The following is a 17,957-nucleotide window of genomic DNA, read 5'->3' on the forward strand; positions in this document are numbered from 1 at the left end:
CAAGTGTATAAAGAAATCAAATCTCATCTTTAAAGAACCAAAGCAGCTAGTAGGATTGGTAAGCATATGCATTATTCCATATAATTTAATATTTTTTTTTACTCATTTACAAAGCCATTTTTGTTGTAACTTGCTTCACACACACACACACACACACATACATACATAAATATATATATATATAATTTTTTTAAAAGTAAAAACTGTCAACTTCTTGGTGTCTTCAAAGAGATGGAACTAGTTTCCCTGTATTCAAAGTATTAGTCAAGCAACTAAAATGGCGCATATTGATAATTGGCCCATGCATGTTCTGCAAAGCCATGTTAATATGTTAAAAAATAAATCAAATTTCCAACTTGTAGTCACCCATGCAAGTTAATAACAAATGACTGCTGCCATAAAGAGCTTGGTTAACTGTCTATATATCCAACCTACGTCAGTCAAATCAGCATTTCTGTTCAACCAATATCATCTTTACAAGCCAGACTGCCAGAGTCAAGGAAGGGTTGGACAGAAGTTCGAAAGTATAACCGCACCAGGGGTCCTGAACATGGCTGCTTAATTTGCCCATATCAGGGATGTAAATGAGACTTTCATGTCATCCCAATCCTAACACATACATACCACAAACAAATCAACTGGCCACAAGTCTACAAAAAAGATGTGTATACACTTGAACGGACTCAGCTCAATAATCGTGAGGATTTTCAAGATGTTGCTGCATGGCTCAAGCTGGCAACTGGAGCTTGGCATTGTTTTTCCAGCTGAAAAAAATACAGCAAATTTTCTTTTCATTTACATGATGAAATATAATGGAGCGGAAACTCAATAATATGAGCCTAACAATGTTTACCTGATAAAGTAGTAATAGAAAAAATCTGCATATAGCGCTGTCTGGACAACGCCAGCGACGCAACCTGAGTGATAATCACGTGGAGAAATCAGAAAATATTTCATAGCAAGACCAGAAAAGTTTTCTCATATTTCTTCATGATAAAACTCACCTATCCATCGGGTAAAATACGGTTCCATGAAGTAGCGATAGATCCAATTAAGGATGTAGAAAGCACGATAGGCCCTGCAAGTTGCATGAATAAACAGCAAAGTCGACTTGCATAAGTAACATGAGTATAACACATTCCAATTCCACATCCAAATAATCGAACATGCAGTACAGATAACGATCCAGTTTACATTCAAAAGAAACCAAATCAAAATGAGAAACATAGGAACATGGACATCTCAGCAGAGAAAGAATTCAGTAAAGAGGAACATAACTATGCAACTGGCAAAATTGTTCTATATGTAAATGAATGAACTTTCCAATACATATATATCTATATGGACTCCTGAATGAACTTGTAACAGGCAGGCAGGCTTTCAACCTAAAAAAAGTAGATCCTGAAGTTATTGTCTAGTGTGCCTGATTAAAAAGGGAAAGGAGCAAATGTCCAAACAATCTCAAGCGGTTCAAGATCCATGTTAATGCTAGTACAAGAACAATTAAGGGAGGATTTCTACCATCATAATGGCTGTAGTTTAGATGATGACTTGTTTAAGAATAAAACAAATGTCTACTAGACTAGAAATACAATTCACATCAGATGAAAATTAAGAGCTCATTTGTCCATTTGCTCCTTTGGATGAAGTTAAGCATTTCAGAATATCTGGTCAAAATCAGATGGTGAATCTTCCCTTCATATATGCCAAATTTCTCAACAAAAGGAAAGGTGTCTCTGTTTTGGGGGGCAAAAGGAAAGGGGAGCACGGAACATGCATCCATAAAATCATACAAGAAAAAAAGGAAATCTGGACAAAAACGTGACCAATATTTGTGCATATGCATGTAAATCATTGTCAATACTACCAAAATAACATAAAGTCAGAAAAATCTTCCTCGGAAGGAAAATCTGCCATAGTTTTCCACATGTAACTAACACTTTCTTCGTTATCAGGGATCTTAAAAAATTAATGGACAATATTTTGTCTGTGTCTACTGTTGTTAATAATAAGCAACAAGATTATTATTCTCAACTCTAACACTGAAAGGCGTAGATTTCACATTCCATGCGAGCAAGATAGAAATCTCAAGTGAAAACTGAACCAAAAGCGCCCCAAAAAGCCAAAAAACACATAGGCACAAAAACATATTAAGTAGTGAAAAGCACTTTGTAGGAGTCACCATCCAACACTAACATACAAAGACGGAAACTTACCCAAGAAATAAAACATATTGCCCTGTCAAATTGTCCACATTTCCACTTCTTTGAAGCAAAACTAATTGCGGAAGAATCGCCACTGCCTCCAAGTATATTGAAAATGCCCAGCATACCTGAAATAAATGTTTACCAAAGTTAGCAGCCACTTTTAATGCAACTCAGAAATAATGCATTGATGAGTGGCAGTTAATTGAATGTATATCGTATGAATCTCAAAACCAAAGAATCAAATTATTTTGAATGCCCAAAACCAGAGTGTTGTTGGACATAAAGAAACTCTTTGGTCCTTCGGCGACTAGCACAGATGAATGAGAATAATATCAAATGGACAACTGTCCCTCATAATCATCCCAGCAAAAGAAAATACTCCTAATGATAATCATATTGTATTCACATTCATGGCCTCATTGGTGAACATGAAGTAGATAAATAATTTCAAACATTAGAGAACGGCAGAAGCCTGCCATCCCATCCCATGCCTAGCATACAGGCTACAAATTTAACGTAAGACAAATTCTGGGTGGGCGAAGGCAATAACAGTATTGACTCCTGCCCCAACCAAGACAAAAAAAGCACTTAAATTCATCTCTCTACCTTCCTTTGTAACTAAATGTCATGATGGTTACATCCTAAACGACTTGCAGATACAGTCCAATAGTGCGCCATCCATTCTTAGCTTGTTCTTAAATTAACAAGTCCAAGACATACATCTCGAACAAATCTTAAGGTTAAACATCTCCCTATATTGACGTTTGACAAACACAATTGGCTCCCAGCCTCCCAGAAAATGATGAAGACAGGTATCGCATAATCAATTAAGCTGTAATCAACAACATATTTCAAAGTCATATCTAGTGCATACATTTTTTTTGACTAGAGAGCGCAGATTTGTACAGGCTTACCTCCACATCAAAAAGGCATGTAATTAGAACCTGCGATAACTAAATTGCTTAAAACAACTCTAGCATTGCACAAAGACTCACCCACTTAGTGGGCTCATACGTCTTTATGAGTCAACAAGGATTACGTTCGTTGTCCAAGAGGAAGAGTGAGAGCCTTTATGCTACCACTCAATGATCTACCACCTCAACTTGTGTACTTCACGTTTCAACTTCAAAATATTTGAAGTTTCTATTTAGAATCAAAGAAGGTTGGATAGAAGGAACCACATTTCCCAATTCAATAACGTAGCAAATGAAGGCATGTATCACAAGAACATAGATTGCTACAGAAGTACAGAACACAAAATAATATACCAAGAGTGGAGACAGTGGAGGAATAAGATTGCATAACACACAAACATATATAGAGAGAGAAACACAGAGAGACAGAGAAACAGAGGGAGAGAGAGAACTTGTAGATTACCAACTTACGAGATCATAAAATGTTGTACTTTTTCTTGTAAGTGTTCTAAAAGTTAGACATACACATATTGATGCTGCCAAAGCTTTAAAAATAACAAGCAGAAAAATATTTATCAGGCACAACCTTCTCTCAAAAATCCTACAATTACTGTAAGATGTGATTGCAAATTACCATAATCACAAACTATGAAATATAGTAAACATCATATGGAAAGATGAACAATGTCTTACCTCTCGAAATGTGAACTGCTCATTCACAAGAAGTGCCAACACATAGCATGCCAAGACAAGATAGTAATGGCGGAAAGTGTCAACCTCTTTAGCATAAGAGCGCTTAACAGCAGGATGCATCCGCATGCACCATACAATGGCCAGAGAGCTGCCAATGAAGACCAACTTCATCAAAGTGTTGTATAGGGAGATATAGCTCGTGAATAGATCCAGGTACCGAGTCAAAAACACCAGTGCATACAGCTCCTGAGTTTTAAGTGAGATCCCTAACAATCGGAAAACAACATTTAAGAAAATTTCGTTTTGGACACAAGGGACCCAAGAATTTCGGAACAGAATGATTCTGCAAACTAATAAAATTGTAAAAGAGAAATAAAGGAAGACACAAATAAGGTAAAGGAAAAGAAATCCAAACGACAATCCATTTTCATCTTCAAAATAAGTGAAATTTATAATTTCTGCTTTGCAACATCCAAAGTTATTCCATAAAGTAAATGTGAGAGGGAGCTTTGAAATGAAATTCAATTAGTTTTGAACGTGCGATAAATATGAGCAATTGTCACGGTGTAGCGTAACAATTTAAAGGGAAATATGTGGGATGCATCTTAGAAATTAAGTATCCTTCAAGTCCCATCACAGAATAAATTGAATTCCAGTATAATTTGGTCTCAAGAGAACCATAATGTTAGACATTGAATAGAATAACTTCCTAGGACATTCGTTTACCCTTCTAGCCCTTCATTTTCTCCAACCAGAACACCATCCCTTGTGCCTAAACAAAAAATTGCAAAAGAAATAAAGTAAAATAAATACAAGAAATCAAAACCCTAATCTCCGATTGGTTGTCGAGACAACAAACCAAAGGAATCACAAGAACAAGATTAAAAAAAATAATGCATAATTTTGGACCTGTAAACCCTAAAACCTCTACACAGTTTCCTTTCGCTGTTTTAACTTATTTTTGTACTGCTACTTATAATGATCCACAAAACTCCATAAACAGTTAAAATGAGAATGACGTTCCGATTATGCTTTGCTTATTCAATAAACCGAACTTCCGATGATGAAAATGCGCAGACGAGTTACCTGAGCACGACTTGGTGGCGTAGATTTTGAGGAGGAGAACCAATATACTAATCAAGTGAGTCATATCGCCGGCGAATCTGAAGATATTCATTGTTGTAGTGATTCGATAATGGTAGATAGATTTCTGGCGTAAATTTTGCGCCCTAGATTTCAGAGAGAAAATTGGAATTGAATGGAGAAAAGAGTTTGGTACTGGTCGTATTTTTGCTAACCGAGCAGTGTGGAGGAAGGGAGAAGAAGATGACGTGGCACAACGAAACGGCTCGGTGCCGCTCCGTTTTTCGTTCGTTTCGACAAACTTAAAACGGTGTCGTTTGAATTTATTTTTTTAAATTTTATTCTCTATCAAAAATTTTTCCTTAGAGCTGATGGAGAGCAGAGGGTGGAAATGACAGATGGTTTCGAAGTTGCCTATTCACCAAGAATCCTAGCCGGAGCAGGAGACCATTAGATACAAGCTACTCTCATGGCTGTTGATAAGAGCTGCAACTGCAAGAGGCCCTGTTGTTCGGTCTGGATAAATACGACTAATATCAAGCTGAATCCATCTCTCTGTCACCATTCGCTGAGATGGGTTGTGGAGGATCCTCCCTCGCCGACGGAGATGGTACTACTACTCCCCTTTTATCTTTTGAAATTGTGTCATTCTGTTCGTAGTCAGTTAAACTGTTTCTAAAGAGCTCTCTTGCTCTTAATTGCTTGTTAGAATCAGCAACGGCTACATTGATTGTCAATGATATTGTTGCAGATTTTAGTTCATTCTGATAATTCTGTTTGGTTTTAGGTTGATCAGTTAAATGGGTTCTTTTAGTTTGCTGCTTTATTTGTAAAAGAGATTGAAATTTTGAGGGTTGATATCCTAATTCGTGTCGCTGATTGATTTTCTGGATGGTTAAAAGGGGGCTGGTTAGAGATATTTTCATGTAATCAGATGGGAATTCGGGAAAAGATTTGATAGTGGTTTAGGGACTGAGAAATTTCAAGAAATTCTTTTTTTTTTTTCCTTCTTCGAACGTTGCTGGCTTAAGGCTAAAAGGTATCTAACATTGACAATTCAGCAATTCACACAGAATTGAAAAACATGTGTAAAACATATCCAAAAATGATTGAGGTTCAGTACATATTGCCTGAAGGGTTTGCTTTTTCATCTCTCCTTTAGTTTCTATGGGCTTTTAATATCTTTCTATTCAAGTTGATTCCTCAATATCTGCCATGTTAATGTACCTTTTTTCTCCTCTATATTCATTATATAGCTATATGATTTTCACGTGGGCTAAAACTCATAACTTCTAGCTTATAATGGCAAATGCTTTATGGGCTGACTCTTGGTGCATTCACTTTGCTTGGTTATATGCTTGCAGGGGAGTCCTAAGAAAATCCAGAAGCCAAAATCCTGGAAGCATCCTCAGCCAATTACAAGGACACAACTCATGAAGATGCGTAATGAGTTTTGGGATACTGCTCCTTACTATGGTGGGCGGACAGGTATGTTTTTTTCTGACATCTTCTCCACTATAAATAGTATTTTTGAGTAAGTTTTCCCTTCATATGTTGTTTTATGGACTTGATTGAGACTAAGAAAAGTGTTTACATATTGAACTGAATTCCTGCCTTGTCTACTCATCAATGGTTGCACATTTCCCATGAGTAAGAATACGAGAATGAAAGCACAAATTAAGCACACGGTTACCAGTGCAAACTACTTTTTGTTGAGGGTTTGCTCTCATATATTTTCTTTTCTGGTCGTTAAATGAACTTGGTAGCTCCCAAAAAAAAGGAGAAGATGAAAAAGGTATGGAGTAAACTTAATTGCACCTGTGTTCATATCATTTTGTTTTAAAATATTCAAGTTAGAAACTAGGACTTGTTAGTTTAATATTGGCTTGAAGTTGCTTACTCCCTTTTATTTTTTATTTGTTGATCACTAGATTGTGAAATCTTGCCAAATGTTATCCTACTTTTTAGTTCATGGAGAAAACTGATACTAGTGATATGTTGTAAATTGTAACTATATGTTCTCTTATGTATATTTTGAGAAGTTAACAATATCAAGGATATATAAAGAATTCTGAGAATATGTTTGCCCTTATCAGAGATATGAGATGCAATTCGAGCTGCTGCAGAAGCTGATTTAGATCTTGCACACACAATAGTGGACAGCGCTGGTATCATTATTCAGAGTGATGACTTGACACTCTGCTATGATGAGAGAGGTGGCAAATCAATAGCTCGTATTCTTCACCTCTTCCTTCTCTGCTTTATCTACGTTTGCATCTTTTTGCAATGAATTGAATTCTGCCTAGACAATTTTCAGCCTGTTATGCTTATTAAATTACTATTGCAGGTGCGAAGTATGAACTACCAAGATACGTCTTAAGTGAGCCAACCAATTTGATTTGCGATGATGGAGATAGGGATTAAAGTAAGAAATACAACTTCATTTCCTTTTGTTTCCAAACTCTAATGCATCCTGTTAAAATTCATCTTGGTATGAGAATTCTTGCTGCCAAAAGTCTGTTGTTTTAAAATTTATGTTAAGTTGCACGATGCACATACTATTGAGGACTAATATCCACACCTCTGCTGGGCAAATGTGACGGGCTTGTGCTATTTTTGGCTGTCACGTTAGGTTGGAAAAGGAACTTTTTTACTTTTGCCTTCTCATTGTAAGTTGTAACCCATCATCAGCCTTTAAACAGAGACTTACAGCCCATGCGGCATATGTAGGAGTGCAGATTGCCGTGAAGGTTCGGTTGGGCTGGTGAGGGACTAATCACCATAAACTTTTACTGCTTTTTCTCAAGATTAGAGATTCCATTAGGAAAGTAAAGAGAGTCCCACAATCTGGAACATAAACTCAAAATGCTGTCTCTCCGGAACTAGACACAGCAATAGCTTTTTTTCTATGCAAGAAATGATGCCCACCACCTTCTTTTAACTACATAATCAAGCCAGAAATCCTCAACAAGGTCAGCCACAGCAATCTGTGTTCAGCAGAATTGATTTACTTAAAAGTAATTAGGGCCATGCCAACCAAAGATAACTTTTTGACTCGATCTTGTCCATATCTAGTGTAAAGAATATGGTGCAATTTCTTTGTTTGGTGGTTCATCTCCTTTTATGAGCTTCAATCTTCGTCTTTTTTAACCGAGAACGATATCATATGAGCTTGTCCTTTAAAAATTTGATACAAGCATAAACTCGAGTCATCAAGCCCGCTCGTGCATAAGTTTTCCACTTGATGATAGGGTAAGTTTGGTCAAAGCCTAACACGTCATCTTTTGGTTATAGTTTTGAATTATATATATCTGTTTTTTTGGGGCTTCACAGGCGAGGCAGTTGATCAATTATTGAACAACAAAAGTGACAGCCAGTTGGATTGAATTTGCAAGAGCAAGTGCATATAGACTTCATGCTTTATCTTGTTGAATAAATGTTTTCCAACTGTTTTTAGTTGATTAGTTCACAATTCAAGTTGCTTCTTTTGCCGCACATTTAACTACCTCATGGTCCTCATCCAATTTTTTCTAATTTTGCATGTGATATCTGTTAATATTTTAACTACAATTGCACAAGGTTAAGAAAATATTTGTTTTGACGAGGAGAGAAACCACACTCTTCACTCTTCAGTTATATATATATATATATATATATAAAAGAACTCTCCCATATAGAAACTCGTAAATTTTAAAGTTGGTCTCATCTGAGCCATTGGATCCCGCATGTAGACACTTTTTTGTTATTGCAACTTATTCTTTCAATTTTGAGATCTTAATTATATAATGTCTTTGGGTATTTGTGTGTTATTATTGAATGTCTAATTTCTCCTACATATTGATTATATGGGCATGAAAAGAAAGATGTGTGATTATAACTCTTTCAATTAGAAGCTTATGTAGGAAAATCTTAAGCTAATTCCCAAGTAGAATCAGAAATTATTGTTTTCTTCTTTTTTGAACTTTTTGTCATTTGTCTTGTACCATCTACTTCTTTCTTCATCTCTAGTCCTCCTTCAACAATCCCACCCCCTTCCCACCTAACTTATTATCTCTTGTACTTGTGGTTTTCCCTTTCAAATCTAATCCCCCGCCCACCATGTGAATCTTATCAAATCTGCATTCTTGTCAAAGTCCCCCTTGTTTTCTTGTAATGGTTAACTCATTCAAAGCACGGTCACATTGAACTCTATCCTAGATTGTAAACTTCTGATACACGAGTCTCCCATCCCACATTATTATTATTATTTGAAATTTTTTTGTGAGTAATTGACTAGATTTGTAGTTTTACATTGGATTGACATAACCCAATTGAGTATGGTATATGAGCAAATGTCCAGCTCTTCTAACATAAGTTATGCGTTTGCTGAGCTTAAGTACTTCGGAGAGGGGTAAGGATAACAAATCTGTGCTTCAAGAGATAACCGTGCAAAATGTCAATAATCAAGAATTAGACTACTTTGCATGAATTTTTGACAACCTATATGTATCGTTCTCCTTTTTCCAGGCAAATTGATGAGTTTGTTAGAGAGGGCGTTTATATATGTTGTGATCATATATGAGAAGATCTTAGTACTTTAGATTTGATGTCGTTATCATCATATAAATAATTGAAAGTTGGATTAATAGTCGTAAAATTCAAGCTACTACCACCACATCCAAGATATATGTATAGGCCGGTGGGTGTCGCCTTGATTGGTCGCAAAGGTATATTTGTCTACATTTTGTCTCCTATCTACAATCTATATCCCAAACACACAAGCCTGGATATTTGATTATTGGGATGATATTCTTTTATATTAGTCCATGATATTTGCGTATTAGGTTACGCCAACCATTTGGGTGATAGCGTAATGATGGATTTCTATGAAGCTAAATCGTATGTATTCGGAAAGTCTTATGTGTGATTTTCACCGATTCTAATATTTTTGTGGTCATACATTGGACTTTGGTTCAACTAATCTCGTCGTCACATGAGAAATTTCTTCAGTTTTGTTTGGTAAGAGCATCTCAAAGCGGAGGATTATTGCTCAATTTCGGCAAACATAGTAAAAAGCATCATCAGAAACAGAGGCAAGTCATGATTCGTCCGCTGAAACCGGCACACGTGACCGTGACTGTATTGATATTACAAGCCAACTCTTTACACTGTTACAGATGCCATCATCTTCTATCCTTTTTAACACCAGCTAATGAAGTTATCATCACCATTAGAGAGACTTAAGATGGGTTACCTTATTTTTAAGAAACCCTGTCATTTTGTTGGATCCATATTAGGAGGTTTAATGTCTCTTCTTTTTTCTTTTTTAACTTAAAGATGTGAACTTTCTTGAAGATTTAAAGTAGTTTAGATCCCCACAACCTGTAGTTAATCTAACAATATAAGATTGCCCAAAATGTTGAGACTGGTGTGGATAAAGTAAAACTATAAAACGGGTATTTAATGTTAAAGATTTATATGTCATATGGGTTAGGTGTAAGTTAGCTTGTAAGTAAAATATATAATCTTTCTCAATTAAAAGGACCCTTTTAAAAATAAAATCGTATGAGTTTTTGAGTCCGAAGCGAACAATACCAGGGTGTAACAGAATTTACTACAAATATTTTTTGAAAATTTTGAGCCAGTTCTGCAGTGCATGCTCAAACAAACAAACAAACGGACACACCGTTTTAGTGCAGATGTGTTCTGTTCCCGGAGTACTCTGTAACAGATCTCACTCTCTCACTCACTACTCGCAGCCAGCCTCTCTCTTTCACTTTCTAAAAACTTTTCTCTTTGGCTTTCTCTCTCGCCATAACTGGCTGAGTTACTCTCCCTGTGTATTCTATGAAAGAAACCCATAAATCTTCGCCAAGTGCAAGTGAAAGTTTGGGCTCTGAGAGATCTGATAAAGCCTTCATAATCGAAACGGCTGGTTTTTGGGGATCTTTCAGGTGAATGGACGGTTCTGTTACTTCGCTTTTTTAGTCTCCGTTTAATTTGTTGATGTGACTTCCATGTTCTTTCACTTTCAGAGCTTCTTTACTGTTTCTCCTGACTATCATCTTTCAGGACTTAACTTGATGGATCCTTCTTAGGCTGCTTACCTGCTTCTTTTATGTGATTTGCACTTTCAAGCTGAATGGATTTGTTCTTGTTAGTTCATGCACTGAAGGGGTACCATTGGAGAGTAGCATTTGCTCTGAATTCGATTTTTCCCATTCCTCTTAAGTATTGCTTATTTGGGTTTCTGCCATTGATGTTTTCTTGTTAAGTTGAGTATGTCTTTCTTGCACCTTTGCTTGAGTGATAAAGTGTAGAACTTTGGGGAAATTTGGCAAGTTTGTGGTTCTTGCCTTTAAAATTGATTATGCTGTTTTTGATGGAGGATTTTTGATTGCTTGACGTTGGAAATCTTAATAACCGGGGTTGTGAGGAAATTTTGACTGCTCTTTAAAAGCCATAATTGTGAAAGATCTGGGGGCGGTTACTGCTCGAAGAAAATGCGATACAATTTCATTCATTCCAGCAACAAGCAAGAAGAGATTCTGCATTAATATTCTGATAATGACCAAGGCTGTGAGAGATAGGATACTCAAGGATGCCAATGGTGATATCAGTGATCATCTGCGCAACCATATTCACTTGTCTAACTGTATTCACTTGAAGAACCATATGCACAAACAAAATCCAATATTAGTTGATAGGGCCCTCGTGAGGGACCTTATTGTCCTTCAGAGGTCTCGATTGCTCAGGGATCCTTCTGCTAGTCCTCCCTCGTGGCATTCACCTTCTGTTTTGGATTTGCTCCCCAAGATAAGTGAGAAAGATTCCATAATTCGAGAGAAGAGAAGGTCAAATGCGAATGGGCTGCGGAGGGAAGGTAGGCGATTGTCTCGAAGCTCACCACCCTTAGCAAGTGTTGCACCATCAAAAGTAGCTCCGGATGAGGACAGTGACGGCAATGATGGGGTAGCGGCCTTCAGTGAGAGTGGCAAGAGTGCAATTCGGGATCGAAGAAAAGTTAGGAGGGAAGAATCTGGTAGAAAGAGTAGTCGGACTGATCTCTTGGGTGGCGGTGAGGATGCTATAAGAGACCAAGGGGGTAATGATTTAGTTCATGATGTTGTTTCTCAGGGTTCTCATTCTAAAGGTGGAATGAGTAGACAAAAGGGGAAGCATAGTCAAGAAGTTCCTTTAAAGTCCCTTTCAGATCAATTGAATGATATTCCAGTTGATAGTGATGATTTAGGATCTTCTAATGTACATCATTATGGAAGATATTCTAGACAAGAGAAAGCTGGTGATGAACCTGAAGCCAGCATCTGTGGTCAATCAGCTGGATTAAATAGGGGGAAAAGACGGAAGTTTCGAGGTGGCAGAAGAGCTCATGCTGCTCCCACGTCGAGAGATGTTGGTGCACAGAGCGAAATGTCTGTTGCTTCTAATTCATTTGCGCAAGGTTCGGTGCACCCAAAACATCACATGGAGGTTGCAGAGGAATTTGGTGACCAAAGTGTCACGAGGGCTCCTAGGAATGGCTGTGGAATACCATGGAATTGGTCTAGAATTCATCATAAGGGTAAAACAATCCTTGACATTGCAGGAAGGAGTTTGCCTTGCGGTCTGTCAGATTCCAGATTAAGGAAAGGTGGCATGGCTCCTTGTGGGAGAGATATTAATGGGATGCCTGTGGCATCAGATCATTCAAGTTCATCTACTAAGTCAGATGCGGAGGCATTGCCTTTACTCGTTGAGGCATCTGCATCTCAGGGAAGTACTTCCAATGTTTGTTGGGCACATGATTACTCTGGAGAGTTGGGAATTTTTTCTGATCATTTTTTAAAGCATGATGTTGATTCAGACCTTGCTTCCGAGGCTAGATCTGGTGACCAACAAAAACTTCGGGGAAGTCACCATGGCAGGCACCAAAATCTGACACAAAAATACATGCCAAGAACATTCAGAGATCTGGTTGGGCAGAATTTGGTGTCACAAGCTCTGTCTAATGCTGTAATTAAACGGAAGGTAGGGTTGCTGTATGTTTTTTATGGACCACATGGCACCGGGAAAACCTCTTGTGCTCGTATATTTGCCAGAGCCTTGAATTGTCACTCTCTGGAGCATTCAAAACCGTGTGGCTTTTGCAATTCTTGCATTGCTCATGACATGGGCAAGAGCCGAAATATAAGGGAAGTTGGGCCGGTCGGCAATTTTGATTTTGAGAGCATTATGCGTCTACTCGACAATGTGAGCAGATCCCATCTGCCATCAAAGTACAGAGTTTTCATTTTTGATGACTGTGATAGTCTGTCCCCTGAATGCTGGAGTGCCATAACGAAGGTCATTGATCGATTTCCGAGAAGCCTAGTTTTTGTGCTTGTCTGCTCTAGCCTTGATGTTTTGCCTCATACAATCATATCCAGGTGCCAGAAATTCCTTTTTCCAAAGCTGAAGGATGCAGATATTATCGATAGTCTGCAGTGGATCGCATCAAAAGAAGATATAAAAACTGATAAAGAAGCACTTAAACTCATTGCATCACGATCAGATGGATCGCTAAGGGATGCTGAGATGACTCTTGAGCAACTGAGCTTGCTTGGGCAGGCAATATCTGTTCCTCTGATTCAGGAAATGGTGAGTTTTTTATTATTCACTATGCCTTGTTAGTTATTATAACTTGTTTCAATGTTAAATTGTGAGACCTACGGCTCCCAAAAGATGCTGTTAAAAAGTTCTACCATGTGCCTTGTTAGTTATCACTTGTAATTACTGTCAGCGTAATTGTGAAAGCAATTTTTTCTTTTATGTAGTTTAGAACATTTTCTTTTGCTAGTATCATAGCTTCAGAATTGCCCGATCGGACTTTCCTCTTTTAGGTTCAGTTAGGCCTATCTGCGGCTGTGCATGACTCGCTCTAATATAAATGAATCATTTTTCACAGGTTGGACTTATTTCTGATGAAAAATTGGTAGATCTTCTTGATTTAGCATTTTCTGCGGACACAGTACATACTGTGAAGAATTTGAGAGTGGTAATGGAAACTGGAGTGGAGCCTGTAGCTTTGATGTCACAGCTTGCTACAGTTATAACTGATATACTTGCTGGTAGCTATGATTTCACAAAAGAAAGGCACAAGAGGAAGTTTTTCCGGAGGCAACCTTGTGAGTCCAATGATTTGTTCTTCTGTTATATTTTCTATTAGTAACTAATATTTTGTCCATTAAACTCAGGGTTTTGACATGATGGTAGGATCCCTTCCAAAAGAATATGCATAATTGCTGTAATCCCATTGTCCTATCATCTCTGAACTGTTGCAGTGTTATTGTTATCATCTATCTGCCGTTATTATTATATAAATGCAATTTTTTAGCTGCTGTGAGATTCTGTGCCTTTTAGTTCAAGTTCGCACGCGTGTGCATATAACGCAAACATCTATGCATTCCTATATTTTATTATATGCAAATTGTACATATGCATGCATATGCATCTTCATGTCTGGATGTATATGTTTAAATTTTCAGTTGCTGACAATACAACTTCATTGGTTCCAGTGTCCAAAGAAGACATGGAAAAACTGCGCCAAGCTTTAAAAACTTTATCCGAGGCTGAGAAGCAGCTGAGGATATCAAATGACAAACTAACATGGCTAACAGCTGCATTGCTTCAACTTGCTCCTGATCAGCAGTATATGTTTCCTAGTTCTTGTGCGGATGCTAGTCTTAATCAGAGTCCCTTGGCTCTGAATAATGCTGGTGGAAGAGGTATGTCCAGAAGACGTGGCGAGCATTCTGAGATGCCCAACAATGAACGTGGCTTGTCAGCAAATGTTAGATTGGAAAATTATAAAGCTGGAGGTTCTGGTGATTATGTTGATAATGACATGATGAAAGGTTTTACCATAGATCGGAAACAACATGCTGGGGCAGAAATAGTTCCTCGGCGGACATCTGCACTCACTTCTGATATGTTTAAAGTGAGTGATGGACATATTCCAAGTAAAAATTTCAAGACAATTGAAGAAATTTGGTTGGAGGTGCTTGGGATGATCCAAATTAGTAGCGAAAGACAGTTCCTGAACCAACATGGAAAGCTGCTTTCTGTCAGTTTTGGTGCAGGTACATTATTTTCATTTAGATTCTCTACGGCTAATTGACAAGAACATGACTTTTGAAAGATTTTTCTTAGTATCAGGCCCTAGTTTCTGCTTATGGGTTGAGTCTCCTCAAACTTCATCCATCTTATTTTATGATATTTTTTTTTTCTTTTTATAAATTACAAGGTTATGTCCCAAATTTTTTAGGGAGGGGGAATCGAACCTTGCACCTTGTACAAGTTAGCTGTCTACTAGACCATTAGCTTCTTTTATATTTGCATTACTTCTAGCTTTCATTATGAGGCCGTGTCAGATGGATTTCATTTTTATATATTGTCTCCATATATTCAATGCTTGTACAGCTTAATTTTCTTATCAGATTTATGTTTGTTGTTGTAGCTCCAACTGTGCAGTTGATGTTCAGCTCGTATTTGACAAAGTCAAAAGCAGAGGACTTTCGAGATCACATTTTACATGCATTTGAGTCTGTTCTTGGAGGTCCAGTGACAATTGAAATCCGGTATGATTCAAGGAAAGACACAAGTGCAGCTTATCTGCTGCCGACATTATCATCCTCTAAGAATGGCACAACTCAGATTCCTACAGCAAGACATTATGATATTACCAAAAGGATCCCTAGGAATGGGGAAGTTGATGGAGTTGGCAACCAATCTCAACTAGTGCATTCGGAATCTCATGAAATAGTCGAAGTTCCCACTTCTCCTAGGGAGTTTAAAGTTGCTGATGGTAATGGTACACAGATGGGAGAGGCAGGGCCTTCAAACAAGGTATCATTATCGATTACCTCAGGTAGAAGGAAACTTGGGGAACGGAGTCAGAGCCAGAGCATTGTGAGAAGCAAGGTCTCTCTCGCTCACATGATTCAGCAGTCCGAAGGATCACAGAGAAGTAGTTGGTCAACACGCAAGCCATTTTCCATTGCAGAAAAGCTTGAACAAGAGAATCTGTATGTGTCTGACTTGATATGCTTTTTCATTGCAACTTTGGTTGGAGTTGAATAGGCTGAATTTTTAAAGAAAAAAAAATGCTTATCTAAATTGGACTTAAAACTGACTGAGATTGGAAAATTCAATTCAAAGGACCACTCGTTGCAACTCTTTAGTCTGTTGGTACACTCGATCTTTCTCTCACATGCTGTGAATTTGTAGGAGGCTGGAACCAAGATCTAAAAGCTTGTTGTGCTGGAAGGCGTCGAGAGTTACTCGTAGGAAGGTAATTGCTAATTCAGACTATCATTTGATAGCCTTTCTCTGGTCCACTTTTCGTGCTGTGGAATTATGCAAGACTCGGTGGTAACTTTATTTACATTGTTTGCTCTGTGTGTCGAAGTTGTCTGGTTAGGCATCTCCTATGACGTATACATACACTTGAATGTGAAGATAACCGTTTTGTGTATTTAAGGTACGAGTCATTGCCGTAATAATGATGATAGGTAAACTAGTTTGCATCCTGCTTCTATGTTACTCAACTAGAAAGACTAAGTAGATTACAAACAATGGTTGTTGCCCAAATAAACCCCGAACTTGTTTGCTGCACCATGTCTAATCCAGACACTTCAATATAGACCGCATGTATGCTTCCACACCCCCTCCTCCATCCCTGGACAACCCTATACCTTAACTGCTAAACTGGTACTACTGTAGTAGTATATATTATGTTTTGATTATTAGTAAACATTCCTTTCTGCTTCATGGATCCAGTCTGAAGACATTATTGCTTGTATATATTGGTATTCGCAGCGTTCTCGTTTGAAAACTAGGACAAGAAAGCCACATTCATTGCTGAAGCTTGTCTCCTGTGGAAAATGTCTCTCGTCCCGGTCTCCACGGTAAACAAGCCCTGGGTGGTTCCTCGGTATGACTTCGTTTACCATAATACTTGTGTAATTAACAATTTTTCTTGCCGTTTAGAGGGTCTGTTCTATCTGTCAAATTTCTTTCATCCTGAATAAATGTATTTCTGATGAGAAACGTAGGAAAGAAGTTTAGGGTTGTAGTCCTTGATATTCATTTTAGCTGCAGTGAGAAACGTAGGAAAGAAGTTTAGGGTCTGCTTGAATGCAGAAAATGGTGGACTATAGTGATATCAAGCATTCCCACTGCGGCTTCTTGTTAAGTACACAATGCTTCTTTTTTTCTTATTCTATATGATTAATAAATTGCTACCGGCGAACATGTGGCGAACAAGTGGCAAACGTGTAGCGGGCCAATGGTAGAGTAGTAGGGGTGCAACTTAGAAATTCAATTCTTGAAAGGCTGAAAACAGATTCTTCACATGTTATGTGGAGATAAAGTTTTCATACATCTCGTTTGTCTCCGATTCCATTCACTGTGGAGCCTTGTCAACATAATTGATTAATTGTTCCCGTGTATTAAACGAAAATGTGAAAGCGTAGATTGTAATGCACAGAGAATGACATCTCTCATAGTCTTTGCAGATAATTAATTAATCAATCAATTATTTACCTTGAAATTTTTTTATGATTGCCATCTAATCAACGGCAAATGAATTTTTCCAAATGTTTATACCTCGAAATGTGACAAATGGTCCAGACAACGGTCGCAATAATGCAGATGGTTTGATTTTGTCGCCATTTTTAGCCTGCAGATGAGGTGAAAATATTGAAGGAATTCTTATAATAATTTACTAATTTTGAAACAAAACTCCCTCTGTCAGAATATTAAAGTAGAAACTGTATACTTTTATCTTATGCACTCCAGTTGTTGGGGACAATCAGCAATGACACACACTATCATGTTATTTGTATACGTAACATTACGTGCCAATACAGTTGGGTTGCATACACGTTTGCCAGGTCAGCGAAGAAACCAATGACCTAGATGAGTTGTCAAATGTATGTATTTTGTGTACGTACGACACGACATTCTTGTTCTGGATTTGGCATTTTGTCTGCGTCTGCGTCTGCGTCTGCGTGGCGTTATCTTAATGAGCCGGAGGGACCGA

At 37.8% G+C, this 17,957-nt stretch overlaps 2 protein-coding genes and 1 pseudogene across 2 annotated transcripts; 2 read left to right on the top strand and 1 right to left on the bottom strand.

Annotated features, from left to right (window-relative positions):
- Positions 1–375: 375 nt before the first annotated feature.
- LOC120012889 (ER lumen protein-retaining receptor A-like) lies at positions 376–5,142 on the bottom strand. The gene is made up of 6 exons (XM_038864439.1): positions 4,901–5,142; positions 3,815–4,080; positions 2,217–2,332; positions 1,005–1,078; positions 854–917; positions 376–764 (listed from the first exon to the last, which is right to left on the bottom strand). The coding sequence occupies exons 1-6, from the start codon at positions 4,989–4,991 to the stop codon at positions 728–730; spliced, it is 648 nt and encodes a 215-aa protein (XP_038720367.1). The 5' UTR covers positions 4,992–5,142; the 3' UTR covers positions 376–727.
- Positions 5,143–5,246: 104 nt separating this feature from the next.
- Positions 5,247–7,564, top strand: LOC120012890 (annotated as a pseudogene).
- A 2,246-nt stretch (positions 7,565–9,810) lies between these two features.
- LOC120012888 (protein STICHEL-like 3) lies at positions 9,811–17,358 on the top strand. The gene is made up of 7 exons (XM_038864438.1): positions 9,811–10,830; positions 10,949–13,513; positions 13,821–14,040; positions 14,431–14,994; positions 15,372–15,939; positions 16,142–16,205; positions 16,733–17,358. Exons 2-7 carry the CDS (start codon positions 11,444–11,446, stop codon positions 16,823–16,825), a joined length of 3,579 nt encoding a protein of 1,192 aa, XP_038720366.1. The 5' UTR covers positions 9,811–10,830; positions 10,949–11,443; the 3' UTR covers positions 16,826–17,358.
- Positions 17,359–17,957: the final 599 nt, after the last annotated feature.

This window comes from Tripterygium wilfordii, chromosome 13 (genome assembly GCF_013401445.1).
Source record: "Tripterygium wilfordii isolate XIE 37 chromosome 13, ASM1340144v1, whole genome shotgun sequence".
NCBI classification, from domain to species: Eukaryota; Viridiplantae; Streptophyta; class Magnoliopsida; order Celastrales; family Celastraceae; genus Tripterygium; species Tripterygium wilfordii.

Excerpts from the sequence above, each read along its gene's own strand:
- LOC120012889 (XM_038864439.1), bottom strand. The coding sequence starts at position 4,991 with ATGAATATCTTCAGATTCGCCGGCGATATGACTCACTTGATTAGTATA. Across the intron at positions 1,079-2,216 it reads CAATATGTTTTATTTCTTGG|GGCCTATCGTGCTTTCTACA; the intron begins GTAAGTTTCCGT and ends TGCAACTTGCAG. Across the intron at positions 918-1,004 it reads GTATTTTACCCGATGGATAG|GTTGCGTCGCTGGCGTTGTC; the intron begins GTGAGTTTTATC and ends ATTATCACTCAG.
- LOC120012888 (XM_038864438.1), top strand. The coding sequence starts at position 11,444 with ATGACCAAGGCTGTGAGAGATAGGATACTCAAGGATGCCAATGGTGAT. Across the intron at positions 14,995-15,371 it reads TTCTGTCAGTTTTGGTGCAG|CTCCAACTGTGCAGTTGATG; the intron begins GTACATTATTTT and ends TTGTTGTTGTAG. Across the intron at positions 16,206-16,732 it reads CGAGAGTTACTCGTAGGAAG|CGTTCTCGTTTGAAAACTAG; the intron begins GTAATTGCTAAT and ends TGGTATTCGCAG.